At 35.0% G+C, this 14,739-nt stretch overlaps 1 protein-coding gene across 1 annotated transcript in view; it reads right to left on the bottom strand.

Moving 5' to 3' along the window:
• Positions 1-14,739, bottom strand: part of LOC145296801 (uncharacterized) — a 380,977-nt gene that overhangs the window by 22,349 nt on the left and 343,889 nt on the right. The window contains exon 2 of the mRNA XM_080142874.1: positions 12,352-12,541. Within this exon, the coding sequence (XP_079999000.1) occupies positions 12,352-12,541 (190 nt within the window). The remainder of the gene's footprint in view (positions 1-12,351; positions 12,542-14,739) is intronic.

Genomic DNA, 14,739 nt, shown 5'->3' with positions numbered 1-14,739 from the left:
TTAATCGTGTTGAAAATCGCTGCGCTAATTGATCGTCAGCAATCATTTTAATCATTTCCTGTTTGCTTTGATTTTTGAGTAGATATTTTACTCTGATTTGAAGATTGCGTGCATTTTTATGAAACCGATTAAAATGTCTTTTAATTATATTTCAAGAGAACTGGCTATTGTGGCGATCAGCATCTTTTGCAATTAGCACTATCGATTGGAAATTTGAGCATAGCAAAATTCTTTATTCTCTTATTCCGAAGGAGAAACTTCATGAAAACCGTCGAATTACACAAACCCTATCTCTTATGCATTCTTTCTGACATTATATGCAGTGATAAAATTGATAATCATGTCGCTATGAGCAATCCGAGACGAGAACAATGCTATTGCGGCCACAGTATATATCAGCTGAGGATCTGTCCCCGACAATCAGTCTGACAGAGACTGGGCCATAATACCTCAACCACTGTCGGGCTGAGGTATTGTGAATAGTCTTAGGAGGTTCATTCCCTGAGACCCTCCCTTCCTTCTTTGATAAGGAATTACTATATTGGAAACTACCTTAGGCGTCCTCACCAGGGTATGCCGACAGGTTGTCCAGGCAATTTTTAATAAACCAAAGTTCCCATTCTCTAAGGGCGCTGGTTTGTCCTCCCTATCTTCCGGACTTGTATAGCATTTTCCTGCGTTGGGAAGGAAGTTAATACCATTGCTACGATCAAGCCAGAATCCGTGTCTGGTAACATACTTTTGGACTTTTTGTAAATTCATAGACTTTAAGTTAGAGGGAGTTAGATGGAAGAGTATCTTATAGGTAATTCTCATTTGTATTTGAAAATTATTAATAAAATCGTTTTTTTTATATTTTTATTAATTTGATTATTACTATTATTGGCTCACAAGGTCATAAAAGATCTCTCCTTGAAAACAGTTTGTGGTGTTCCCTGGAAGCTGAGTGACAACAAGTCTCCCCAGATTTCTAGTACTCTCCACCTCTTTCGATAAGATTTGCAAATAAATTTACATTATCGCAACAGCTGCTTCCCATTGATTTCTCGTTGGCAGTGGATATTGGTCTTCACTGGAATTTGAGTGGCAATAAGGTCCCAGTTCTCTTCGCACTTATCCAGCAGAGGTCTTATCAGTGACTTTCTCCTCGGTTTTTACTTTCACCTTGACTCTACTTGGCTGTTCAGTCTCGCTATTTGGGGGGGGGGGGCAGTGATGTAGTAATAGAGAGATAGGGTGGGGTTAGAGAACATATATATGTGGCTTCGGTGTTCTTGGTTCCATGTAGCGCTTCATGCTTTGCCTTGCAGTAGTTTGTCTGGCCCGCACTTGTGACTCCTGTGTGTTAGTCTCCACATTCAAGGGTTTTCCCTAATATTTCAGCTGTTTTCATGATTGTTGTTCGTTGTATTTTTCCAGTCATTCCTTTGATTCCAATTTCTCCCATTCTTTTTTCAAAGTTTTTCGGGATTGTTCCTAATGCTCTTACTATTATAGGTATTATTTGGATTTTCTTCATCTTTCATATCCCTTTCACCTCTCTGGCTAGCTATGTGTATTTGCTCCGTTTCTCCTTTTCTTTGATATTCACCCTGTGGTCAGCTAGTACAGCAAAGTCTACGATTTGACAGGATTTTTCTTTCTTGTTAATTATTAGATATCCGGTTTTCTTGCTTGGATGGATTAATCAGTTTGTATATCCATGTCTCATAGGATTTTGTGATTCTCGTTTTCAAGTACCGTTGCCGGCTTATGTTTGTACCATTTGTCTGTGCATTCGAGATGCAGTTGTTTGAATAATTCCTAGTGTTCTGCCCTTCCCACTTGGTCGTGTCTGTTCTTGTATTTCTCTTGGGCCAGTTTGCTGCATTCACTTACTATATGGTTTATCGTTTCGTCTCTTTGTCCACAGTCTGCTTTTGCTGTTTTCTTGTGTTTTATCGATCTTTATTTTAATGTGGTTGGTTCTTATCTAGTTATCTTGTGCTGCAGTTATTAGAGATTCAGTTTCTCGGCTTATGTGCCCTTTTCGCACCCATTTCGTTATTCTCATCTTTTGTCATCCTTATGAATCTTCCATATGTTTTTCTTCCCATTTTTCTATTCTCGTCTTATGCTTTATCTCTCTGTTTTCTGTTTTGTCGATTTTTTCTGTTTCTCGTTGCCATGATTATCTTTTCCGTGATTGCGTTATGTATTTTTCTATTTTTTTTTGTCATACCCACAGTCTTCTATACAAATTAGTTCTCTCCCGCCTTCTTTCCTTTTCACGTAGAGTCGATCAACATCGTCCTTTGGGTGTAGTTTATTTTTTATTATTATTATTATTATTATTATTATTATTATTATTATTATTATTATTGGCTCACAAGGAGCTTTCTCACAGGTCATTAAAGATCTTTCCCTGAAAACAGCCTGTGGTGTCCCCTGCAAGCTGAGTGACAATAAATCTTCCCAGGTTTCCAGTACTCCCCAACTCTTTCGATAACATTTGTAAATAAATGTGCATTCTCGCAACAGCTGCTTGCCATTGACTTCCCGTTGGCAGCGGCTATTGGTTTTCGCTGGAATTTGAGTGACAATAAGCCTTCCCAAGGTCCCAGTTCTCTTCACACTTATTTGGCTGAGGTCTGGTCAGTTCATCGGTCTTTCTTTCCTCCTTGACTCTACATGATTATTTGGTCTCGCACTTTGGGGGGGTGACGTGGCAATAGGGGTAGGGTTGGGTTAGAGAACTTATAGATATGCGGCTTCGGTGTTTTTGGTTCCATGGAGTGTTTCATGTTTTGCCTTTGCAGCAGTTTGTCTGGCCTGCGCTTGTTGCTCCTGTGTGTTAGTTTCCACATTCAAGTTTTTCTTGCTGTTTTCATGAATATTGTTCGTTGTATTTTTCCAATCATTCCTTTGATTCCAATTTCTCCCATTCTTTTGACAAAGTTTTTCTGGATTGTCCCTAATGCTCCTACTATTATATATAAGCATATTCAGAGAATGAATTATAACGAGGTTTATAAAGGAATGCTTTATACAAGATATATTTTTATTTGTTTTTTTTTGCATAAACATATGGATATTGCTACACACTCATGAGTATTTTTCAGTCAACTAGTTATTTATACATAAGTCAGAACTTTTTGCACTTTTCTTATCTTTTTAGCTGTTAAATTTAAAGGGGTTTTCTTAATATTTCAGCTGTTTTGATTATTGTTCTTCGTTGTATTTTTCCAGTCATTCGTTTGATTCCAAATTATTATTATTATTATTATTATTATTATTATTATTAATGCATGAACTGTCAGTGTTTTGCGATACAGTGCGGGAAGTTTGGAATGGTCTGACAAGGTGTTGAATGCTATGGACATCAAGACAAAATTTGGACAATGTTTGGCATATTCCACATTAGAAATAGCGTAGCTCGATTGTATTAGAAGAGGAAAGACGATAGGAGAAGATTAATAAGTGTGAAAGATTGTGTTAAGCCTGAGGAAACGACGTTGAAGGAGTGTATGTGTTGAAATAGTGCTAAAGGTTGTGTATGTGTTGAAATATGTGAAAAGGTTTGTGTATGTGTTGAAATATGTGCCAAAGGTTGTGGCCAATAAGTTTGAAGTGGATGAAACCAAAGTTGAGTATGTGAAACGTGTGAACGGAGAAAAGGCAGAAGTAGCAGAAGCGATTGATGAAAGATTATAGTAATGGCTTAGAAGTAGGCATCTCGCTAAGGGCACTAAAGCATGTGTTTGTGCAGTACAAGAGCAGGCACAAGGAACGCAACTGTTCAGAAAAGTGGTTCAAGGAGAGAATGTTGTTGTAAAATGTTTTTCTAGAATGATGTTGCAGAATGTTGTTGTAAAATGTTGTTGTAAAATGATATTGTAGAATGTTTTTGTAGAATGATGTAAAATGTTTTTGTAGAATGATGTTGTAAAATGTTGTTTTTGGAACGATGTTGTAAAATATTTTTGTAAAATGTTGTTGTAGAATGTTGTTGTAGAATGATGTTTAGAATGTTTTTGTAGAATGATGTTGTAGAATGTTTTTGTAGAATGTTTTTGTAGAATGATGTTGTAGAATGTTTTTGTAGAATGATGTTGTAGAATGTTGCTGTAGAATGTTGTTGTAGAATGTTTTTGTAGAATGATGTTGTAGAATGTTTTTGTAGAATGATGTTGTAGAATGTTTTTGTAGAATGATGTTGTAGAATGTTGCTGTAGAATGTTGTTGTAGAATGTTTTTGTAGAATGATGTTGTAGAATGTTTTTGTAGAATGATGTTGTAGAATGTTTTTGTAGAATGATGATGTAGAATGTTGCTGTAGAATGTTCTTGTAGAATGTTTTTGTAGAATGATGTTGTAGAATGTTTTTGTAGAATGATGTTGTAGAATGTTGCTGTAGAATGTTCTTGTAGAATGTTTTTGTAGAATGATGTTGTAGAATGTTTTTGTAGAATGATGTTGTAGAATGTTGCTGTAGAATGTTGTTGTAGAATGTTGTTGTAGAATGAGGTTGTAAAAAGGTTTTGTAGAATGTTGTTGTAAAATGTTGTTGTAGAATGATGTTGTAGAATGTTGTTGTAGAATGATGTTGAATGTTTTTGTAAAATGATGTTGTAAAATGTTTTTGTAGAATGATGTTGTAAAATGTTGTTGTAGAATGTTGTTGTAAAATGTTGTTGTAGAATGATGTTGTAGAATGTTGTTGTAGAATGATGTTGTAAAATGTTGTTGTAGAATGATGTTGTAGAATGATGTTGTAAAATGTTTTTGTAGAATGTTGTTGTAGAATGATGTTGAAAAATGTTGTTGTAGAATGTTGTTGTAGAATGTTGTTGTAAAATGTTGTTGTAGAATGATGTTGTAGAATGTTTTTGTAGAATGAATTTGTAGAATCTTGTTGCAGAATGTTGCTGCAGAATGTTGTTGTAGAATGTTGTTGTAAAATGTTGTTGTATAATGTTGTTGTAGAATGTTGTTGTAGAATGTTGTTATAAGAATTTTGTTGAAGAATGATGTTGTAGAATGATGTTGTAGAATGTTTTTGTAGAATGATGTTGTAGAATGTTTTTGTAAAATGATGTTGTAAAATGTTGTTGTATAATGATGTAGTAAAATGTTGTTGTAAAATGTTGTTGTAAAATGTTGTTGTAGAATGATGTTGTAGAATGCTTTTGTAGAATGTTGTTGTATAATTTTGTTTGTAGAATGATGTGGTAGAATGATGTTGTAAAATTTTGTTGTAGAATGTTGTTGTAAAATGTTTTTGTAGAATGTTGCTGTAGAATGTTGTTGTAGAATGTTGTTGTAGAATGTTATTGTAGAATGAGGTTGTAAAAAGGTTTTGTAGAATGTTGTTGTAAAATGTTGTTGTAGAATGATGTTGTAGAATGTTGTTGTAGAATGATGTTGTAGAATGTTTTTGTAAAATGATGTTGTAAAATGTTGTTGTATAATGATGTTGTAAAATGTTGTTGTAGAATGTTGTTGTAAAATGTTGTTGTAGAATGATGTTGTAGAATGTTGTTGTAGAATGTTTTTGTAGAATGATGTTGTAAAATGTTGTTGTCGAATGATGTTGTAAAATGTTTTTGTAGAATGTTGTTGCAGAATGATGTAAAATGCTTTTGTAGAATGATGTTTTAAAATGTTGTTGTAGAATGATGTTGTAAAATGTTGTTGTAGAATGTTGTTGTAAAATATTTTTGTAAAATGTTGTTGTAGAATGTTGTTGTAGAATGATGTTTAGAATGTTTTTGTAGAATGATGTTGTAGAATGTTTTTGTAGAATGTTTTTGTAGAATGATGTTGTAGAATGTTTTTGTAGAATGATGTTGTAGAATGTTGCTGTAGAATGTTGTTGTAGAATGTTTTTGTAGAATGATGTTGTAGAATGTTTTTGTAGAATGATGTTGTAGAATGTTTTTGTAGAATGATGTTGTAGAATGTTGCTGTAGAATGTTGTTGTAGAATGTTTTTGTAGAATGATGTTGTAGAATGTTTTTGTAGAATGATGTTGTAGAATGTTTTTGTAGAATGATGATGTAGAATGTTTTTGTAGAATGATGTTGTAGAATGTTGCTGTAGAATGTTGTTGTAGAATGTTTTTGTAGAATGATGTTGTAGAATGTTGCTGTAGAATGTTCTTGTAGAATGTTTTTGTAGAATGATGTTGTAGAATGTTTTTGTAGAATGATGTTGTAGAATGTTGCTGTAGAATGTTCTTGTAGAATGTTTTTGTAGAATGATGTTGTAGAATGTTTTTGTAGAATGATGTTGTAGAATGTTGCTGTAGAATGTTGTTGTAGAATGTTTTTGTAGAATGATGTTGTAGAATGTTTTTGTAGAATGATGTTGTAGAATGTTGCTGTAGAATGTTGTTGTAGAATGTTGTTGTAGAATGTTGTTGTAGAATGAGGTTGTAAAAAGGTTTTGTAGAATGTTGTTGTAAAATGTTGTTGTAGAATGATGTTGTAGAATGTTGTTGTAGAATGATGTTGAATGTTTTTGTAAAATGATGTTGTAAAATGTTTTTGTAGAATGATGTTGTAAAATGTTGTTGTAGAATGTTGTTGTAAAATGTTGTTGTAGAATGATGTTGTAGAATGTTGTTGTAGAATGATGTTGTAAAATGTTGTTGTAGAATGATGTTGTAGAATGATGTTGTAAAATGTTTTTGTAGAATGTTGTTGTAGAATGATGTTGAAAAATGTTGTTGTAGAATGTTGTTGTAGAATGTTGTTGTAAAATGTTGTTGTAGAATGATGTTGTAGAATGTTTTTGTAGAATGAATTTGTAGAATCTTGTTGCAGAATGTTGCTGCAGAATGTTGTTGTAGAATGTTGTTGTAAAATGTTGTTGTATAATGTTGTTGTAGAATGTTGTTGTAGAATGTTGTTATAAGAATTTTGTTGAAGAATGATGTTGTAGAATGATGTTGTAGAATGTTTTTGTAGAATGATGTTGTAGAATGTTGTTGTAGAATGTTGTTGTAGAATGTTGTTGTAAAAAGGTTTTGTAGAATGTTGTTGTAAAATTTTGTTGTAGAATGATGTTGTAGAATGTTGTTGTAGAATGATGTTGTAGAATGTTTTTGTAAAATGATGTTGTAAAATGTTGTTGTATAATGATGTAGTAAAATGTTGTTGTAAAATGTTGTTGTAAAATGTTGTTGTAGAATGATGTTGTAGAATGCTTTTGTAGAATGTTGTTGTATAATTTTGTTTGTAGAATGATGTGGTAGAATGATGTTGTAAAATTTTGTTGTAGAATGTTGTTGTAAAATGTTTTTGTAGAATGTTGCTGTAGAATGTTGTTGTAGAATGTTGTTGTAGAATGTTATTGTAGAATGAGGTTGTAAAAAGGTTTTGTAGAATGTTGTTGTAAAATGTTGTTGTAGAATGATGTTGTAGAATGTTGTTGTAGAATGATGTTGTAGAATGTTTTTGTAAAATGATGTTGTAAAATGTTGTTGTATAATGATGTTGTAAAATGTTGTTGTAGAATGTTGTTGTAAAATGTTGTTGTAGAATGATGTTGTAGAATGTTGTTGTAGAATGTTTTTGTAGAATGATGTTGTAAAATGTTGTTGTCGAATGATGTTGTAAAATGTTTTTGTAGAATGTTGTTGCAGAATGATGTAAAATGCTTTTGTAGAATGATGTTTTAAAATGTTGTTGTAGAATGATGTTGTAAAATGTTGTTGTAGAATGTTGTTGTAAAATGTTGTTGTAGAATAATGTTAAAGAATATTTTTGTAGAATGTTGTTGTAGAATGTTGTTGTAGAATGCCGGATTTATGGAAAGTTTTCTGGGTCTGTTACTCACTTTGCAACATGATGTAGCGAATTGCCTAAGAGAGTACCGCAGAAAGCACGACCGTGCGGGGCTTCGGATATACTGAGAGTTATGTAGGAAGTTTGCCGTGAAGTGTGCTTGGAAGTTGTTTGAGGAAGTACCTGATGAACTTAGAACAAGCTTAAACCAGGCTTAGGGACAAACAAATCCAACTTGCCTCCTCCCTTGAGGCTTGCATTCACAAATATCCGTGGGCTTAGAACAAATTTAGCTGATGTTGAAGCATTTCTCCTAACAAATACCCCGGATATCTTAGCACTAAGTGAGACTAATCTACACTCCTCCATCCCCTCTAACTACTTTAACATGCCTGGATATCTCCCACTCTGCCGTAAGGACTCTGACAGACATATGCACGGACATGGAGTTTACATTCGTAATACCCTTCCCTTGACTAGAGAAACAAACCTAGAAACGGATGATCAAGCCTTTATGTGCTTTAGACTAATCATGCAACACAACATTAGCTACCTTTACTTTCTCTACCGCTCTCCCTCGACCCAAGACTGCACCATAATAAACAAAGTATCTGACAGCATAGACACAGCACTCTCCTTCGACACTAGCGCCCAAGTACATGTATTTGGTGACTTTAATGTCCATCACAAAAACTGGCTTGGATTCTCTACTTATACAGATGCAGCAGGCAGCGCAACTCATAGCTTCTCTGTATCTCACTCCCTATCGCAAATTGTTACTTTCCCAACCCTCTTCCCTGATCAGGAAGAGCAACACGCATCACTATTAGATCTGTTTTTGACCACAGTTCCTGATGATTGTGTAACGAAAGCCGACAGCCCACTTGGGAACGCTGATCATGCGGTAATAATGGTTGAAATCGCCCTAAACTCCAGACCCAAAACTGAAGAGCCAGTGCTCAAAACAACGAGATATTATAAAAAGGCTGACTGGGAAGCTATCAGAGATCTTATCAGAGACGCCCCATGGGGAAATATTTTCTCTCTCCCTGCTGAACAATGTGCAAACGAGACCACTGACTGGTTCAAAACTGCAATCGAAGCGCATGTTCCCATGCGGAAATTTTATAGTAAGCCCCACTCTCCCCAATGGTTTACGTCGACTTGTGCAACTGCCATTACTCAAAAGCAGCATGCATACCGTAGGTTTAACCGACATCAGTCCAGTTCAAACAGACTGAAGTATATAGAAGCTAGAAATAACGTTAAGAAAGAAATAGCGACAGCTAAGAGAGAATTTATGGAAACCACTAAAAAGCACATCGAAGCACAAAAACTAGGAACTCGAGACTTCTGGAAAATCTACAACAGTGTAGTAAATAATGGGCAATAAACAATTCCCCCACTAACCAACAATCACGAGGTTCTTTGCTCAGCAACCGACAAGGCTAACATGCTTGCCAGTCGGTTTGCCTCAAACTCCACAATGGACCCTTCCAACCACCCCCTACCTGACTTTCCTATGCGGACAGACGCCACACTAGACGATCTGAAAACCACCCCTGCTCAGGTGCATGCTATCATAAAAAACCTTGACACCTCAAAAGCATGTGGACCCGATCTTATCCCAGCTGTGCTATTAAAAAAGTGGTCAGCCGAAGTAGCTCCAGTTCTCTCCAAACTCTACAACGAATGCCTTAATGAATCTTGCTTTCCGAGCTGTTGGAAAACTGCTTCTGTGGTACCAGTATTCAAGAATTCTGGCGAAAGAACTGACCCATTAAATTATCGCCCTATTAGCCTCCTCCCACTTTTTGCCAAAATATTTGAGACCTTAATTAACCATGCTCTAGTCCAGCACCTTACAGATGCTAAACTTCTGACCGACCATCAATATGGATTTAGACAAGCCCGTTCCACGGCAGACATCCTCACTGTAATCTCTGAACGCATATACCATTCACTGGACAAAGCGGGAGAGGGCAGAGCGGTAGCTCTAGATATATCTAAGGCTTTTGACAGGGTATGGCATGAGGGTCTCCTCAGGAAGATAGATCTTACGGTATCACTGGTAGAATACTTAACATAATTAAATCCTTCTTAGATAAGAGAAAAATCCAGGTTGTCCTCGACGGTCGTACGTCTAAACAATATAATATAAATGCGGGAGTGTTCCAGGGATCTATCCTTGGTCCTCTGCTGTTCCTGATATTCATAAATGACCTCCCCGACAAAATTGCCTCTGAGATGGGTATATATGCTGATGACACCACACTCTATAGCAGGCACGACAGGAAAACAAATGAACATATATCTAAAGTAATGGCAGAAACACTAGAGGATGACCTCAAATCAGTAGTGGAATGGGGACAAAAATGGATGGTAACGTTCAATGCCACCAAGACAAAACTGGTTTCATTCAATAATTACAAGAAACCTTCTCTACCACCTATAGCAATGGCCAACAACTCTTTAGCTGAGAGTACGTCTTTCAAGCTCCTTGGCCTAACGTTCACAGGAAACATGAGCTGGAACAATTACATCGAGGGCATTGCCAGGGCCGCTGCGAGGAAGGTGGGCTCTCTCTACCGTGCTAGAAAACTTCTAACACCCGAAAGTATCCTGTATCTCTATAAGGCCACTATTCGCCCATGTATGGAGTATTGCTGTCATATTTGGGCCGGTGCGTCGGCTACTAGTCTCTCGCTCCTTGACAGGGTTCAAAAGAGAGTCGCAAATCTGATAGGCCCTAAACTGGCATCAAAACTTCAGCCTCTGTCCCATCGTCGAAACGTTGCATCCCTCTGCCTGTTCTACAAGTATTATAATGGTGAATGCTCTGAAGAACTGCAAGCACTTGTGCCCCCACGACGTGAACACCCTCGACAGACCCGACAAGCTACAAAATCCCACCCCCACACTGTAGAGATCCCTAGATGTAAAAGATCTTTCTACTCCAATAGGTTCTTCCCCAGAACTGCTAGACTTTGGAATTCCATTCCAGATCACTGCTTCCCCAACTGTACTGACATGCATAAGTTCAAATGCAACGTGAACCAACATCTCGCTGCCCTAATCCCTACATAGTACCCCAGTAGATGTTTCCCCTGATAGTAGCCCCCTACATTAAAGTGGCAATGTGCCTTGTTTGGGGTGAAAATGTAATAAAAAAAAAAAGAAAAAAAAAGAATAAGTGAGGATGGAAATGTAGAGGTATGGTGGGACAAAAGTGTCATGACAACCAAGCAATTAGAACATTATCGTCAGGATCTGATAGTCATGTACAATGTTTCAAAGATGTGGCAAATCGTACACTTTGGAACAAGAATGTGATAGAGATGAAGAAAGGGAACTGACACAATTATGCTCTGTAGGCTTTGGAGGTAAGACGTACGTATGGTGTTAAAAGCTTGGTAATCCTGGTGGTAATTGGTATGCTATGTGTAATATGAACTCCTCTGAAAAGACATTTGAAAAATCTACGAACCGCCGATGTGATAGACAGCCTACAAACCTCTACTATTGAAAGTACCAGGAATATAATTAAGAAATATTTTATCTCTGAAGCTTCTGGTTTTGAGCCGGAATTAGTGGGGTGTCCTCTAGGAATAAATCCCATTTCTTTTTATAGAGACGTTAAATAAAATACGGACTGTATTCGTCGTAATTATTATCATTATTATTATTATTATTATTATTATTATTATTATTATTATTATTATTATTATTATTAATGCATAGCCTCCGTTCAGTCGTGACAACAAGAAATCCAGAACGACTAGAATAACTGCCAAGATAGGCTGAGAGCAAATAAAACACCTGGTGTTTACAAATGGTAACCCATTCAGTATTGACCAGACTCAATTAAAACTGTCAGTTGAAATTTATAATTAAATTTATTGTTCGACTGAATACTCCATGAAATAATTTCAAAGTTCTTATTCCGCGGATTTTCTAAGAATGCTATTCTTGCTATTCTTCTCATCGAAGGACAGAAATAAATCAGCAAATTATATTTGTAGTAATGCTAGAAAAGAAGTTTACCATTGCTTATATCAGGTAAACACTGCATCTCCTGCTTATATATTTCTAGGATTCAGTATTAAACTAATCAGCTGTCCATTATGATTTTGGAATATAGTTGCAAGCCATTAAGATGGTTAATGCGGGATATATTTAGTATTATAAAGTTTTGTTAAGCCTGAGGAAACGACGTTGAAGAATAAAGAGGGTAAGAATTCAGGTATATCCGCTTTTTGTGAAATGTTTACAAAATTAATTAGATATCAATTAATAAATATTCCTCAAAGTTCAGTTTCTTTGGAGTATATTAAATAAATAGGGTGCATAATAAGGGCACACCCTACCATTTTCCAAAATTAAAATATTTTAGAAGCGCAATAAATTTGATCTCTAGTCATTAGAAATGAATGAGGGGATAATCTTTGAATTTCAATTTCTTTGTGTGTCAGACTAATGTTACCCTTTGCCATTTTCTGACAATACATTTGATTTGATTTGATTTCAAACCTAACCTGATTTCCTACCGAAATTAACATCTAAATTTTGTTTTTCTACTTACCTTTTTGATTGTCTTCATAAATCTGATTCTTGGGTATGAATGACCCCCGTTTCCATCGGAAACAATGAGCCAGAATTATACGCGCCGCGTTTTTGTCGCATGCTTTGTATCGTTGCGCGCTTGCCATCATCCAACATAGTAGGAAAACTGCCATCGTTGTAGTCCACAGCCGTAAGGATAATATTGCCATCTGTAAAAAGTAGGCGGAAATATTAGTGTCAAATTATTTAATTTATCGCCACCAAATAATCATAATAATCTCACTCGAGGGAGCGTACACTTCCGCCAGTGCTACAGCTACAGTAAACGTGACCGTTTTGAAATTAAAAATAAAAATAATAAAAATTTTAAAGATATAATAAAATAGAAATGGGACATAGTAGAGCGCATACGTACACCGACGCTCAACCAGTAGTTGACATAAACATTCATGAATTTTAAAAAATGACAAAATAGAGTTAAACAAGAATATAAGTCAGTTGTGAGACTGTATGCCTCTGTATGATAACGTAAGAACGGACTGAAGTCTTATCTAGACTTCACTCATCCATATTGTATCAAGTATTTCCAATGTTACGCTATGGAAACATTGATAACTCAAAAACTAATTATGGGATCAAACTGATATTTTGGTAATTACTGTTATCGAAGCGTATCATATGTAAAATTTGGAAAAAATAAAAAAATTGATTGTTCGTTCAAATTTTCGACTTTGGCCAAACTTTTCATAGTTAAGATCATGGGACATGTGTGACGTCATTGACTAAAATATGAGCAAAGTAGCGAGTATTTACAAACTACTGTTCCCATTTTGAGGGTTATTTTTACAACGTTTTAATCAATGCAATCTATAACCTTCTGTTATGTTGTTATTCTTCTGTAAAACACCGGAAAGTTTACTAGAGGATTATTATGATGAGTATCATAATAGTTAATTATTATGATTGTAATTGTTTAGATAGAAAAATGTTATCGATGCGAAAAGTTGTGTTAGGTTGAAATAGTTAAATTTCATAGTTTCCAGGATGTAAACTTGATGTTTGGAATTTAAGCTAACGATAATTTAGACAAAGATGCGTGACAAAAACCCGGTAAGGATCTTTAGCTACGTGTACTAATGATGTAATGGAAAAGATAGATTTCGAAACACGATAGTTTAGTTACGAGGGAAATCACTTCTGTACCCAATGCTTTAGTGGACAAACGAGGATCTTGTGCTTCAAGTTGTAATTTGACGCCCGTGAAAATCAAAGAGGCGAAATAGCAATATGTAGACATGTACGAATTGTGGCCAAACTCCGAGAAAAGAACCCAGCATGAAAATAAACGATTATATCAAAATATAATTCATGTCGATATTCCATTTTTCGAATCAAAAGCGTCCTTAATTTCAGGAAGAAGAAAAAAATTTGTGGGGGTATGTGCATTTTTCTGGTGGTCCTACCGACAATGTTATCCGTCTCTTTGGTTAAGACTGTCTGTGTAAGTTGTCATTGTCAATAGGTGTTCTACATACTGGTTATTTATTTGTTTCCCACGAAAAATAATGTGACACAAGATCGGTTTAATGTTGGAGATAAATAGCCCCCCCCCGCAAAAGCGTGGATTCTGCAAAAATAAAATTGCCTTAGTATAGAAGGGTTTCCTCCTCCATTGACTAAGGACAATTAATTTGAGTGCGCCATCTGTGCAGACACCACACTTTAGTGACCAACCCAGTACAAATACAGAGTATTCTACACACTGTCATTAAAATAAATACACACATGAACACTAGATACGATCAATAAACGTTATACGCACATCAAAGGAATTAGACGATCACATAATGTGAAAACACGTGTATATATATATATATATATATTTAAAGGAGATTAGAATAATAGTCTAAAGAGCTAAGTGTATTTTAATGTAACAGTGAAATTACTAGTTTAATTAAAATACAGGAAATGCTCGTTGTAATTTAGATATATAATAAGCTCGATAGTTAAATGTCCTAGAGCTAATTCAATATTAAGTAAAGTGATTTTCAATTTAAAAATTAAAAAAAAAAATTTTTAATTTAAAAATCAAATTTTAATTAAATTAAAAATCAGTTTCATAAGAAGGAGCAACAACAAAGTCAATTATCTGTACGATCGTTTCGGAAATCCGTGCTTTTTATTTGTGGTATACATGAAGTTATGTAGAACAATTATATATAGTTTTTTTGGTAAGCACGGTCTCCTCATCAGCAAATTTAGGAGGATTTTTATTGAATTTAAAAGACACCATAAATAAACCTAGCATTAAAAGTAAGGCAGATGAATCTGAAAAAATTGAAATAAAAGGTTTGGATTTAAAATTTATAAGAAAATTAATATAGGTTATAGATAGAAATGAGTAGAA

Source organism: Euprymna scolopes, chromosome 17 (genome assembly GCF_053919585.1).
Source record: "Euprymna scolopes isolate OS-2025 chromosome 17, ASM5391958v1, whole genome shotgun sequence".
Classification (NCBI taxonomy): Eukaryota; Metazoa; Mollusca; class Cephalopoda; order Sepiida; family Sepiolidae; genus Euprymna; species Euprymna scolopes.
The sequence above is the reverse complement of the archived record's forward strand: the minus strand, read 5'-3'. Positions and strand labels throughout refer to the sequence as shown.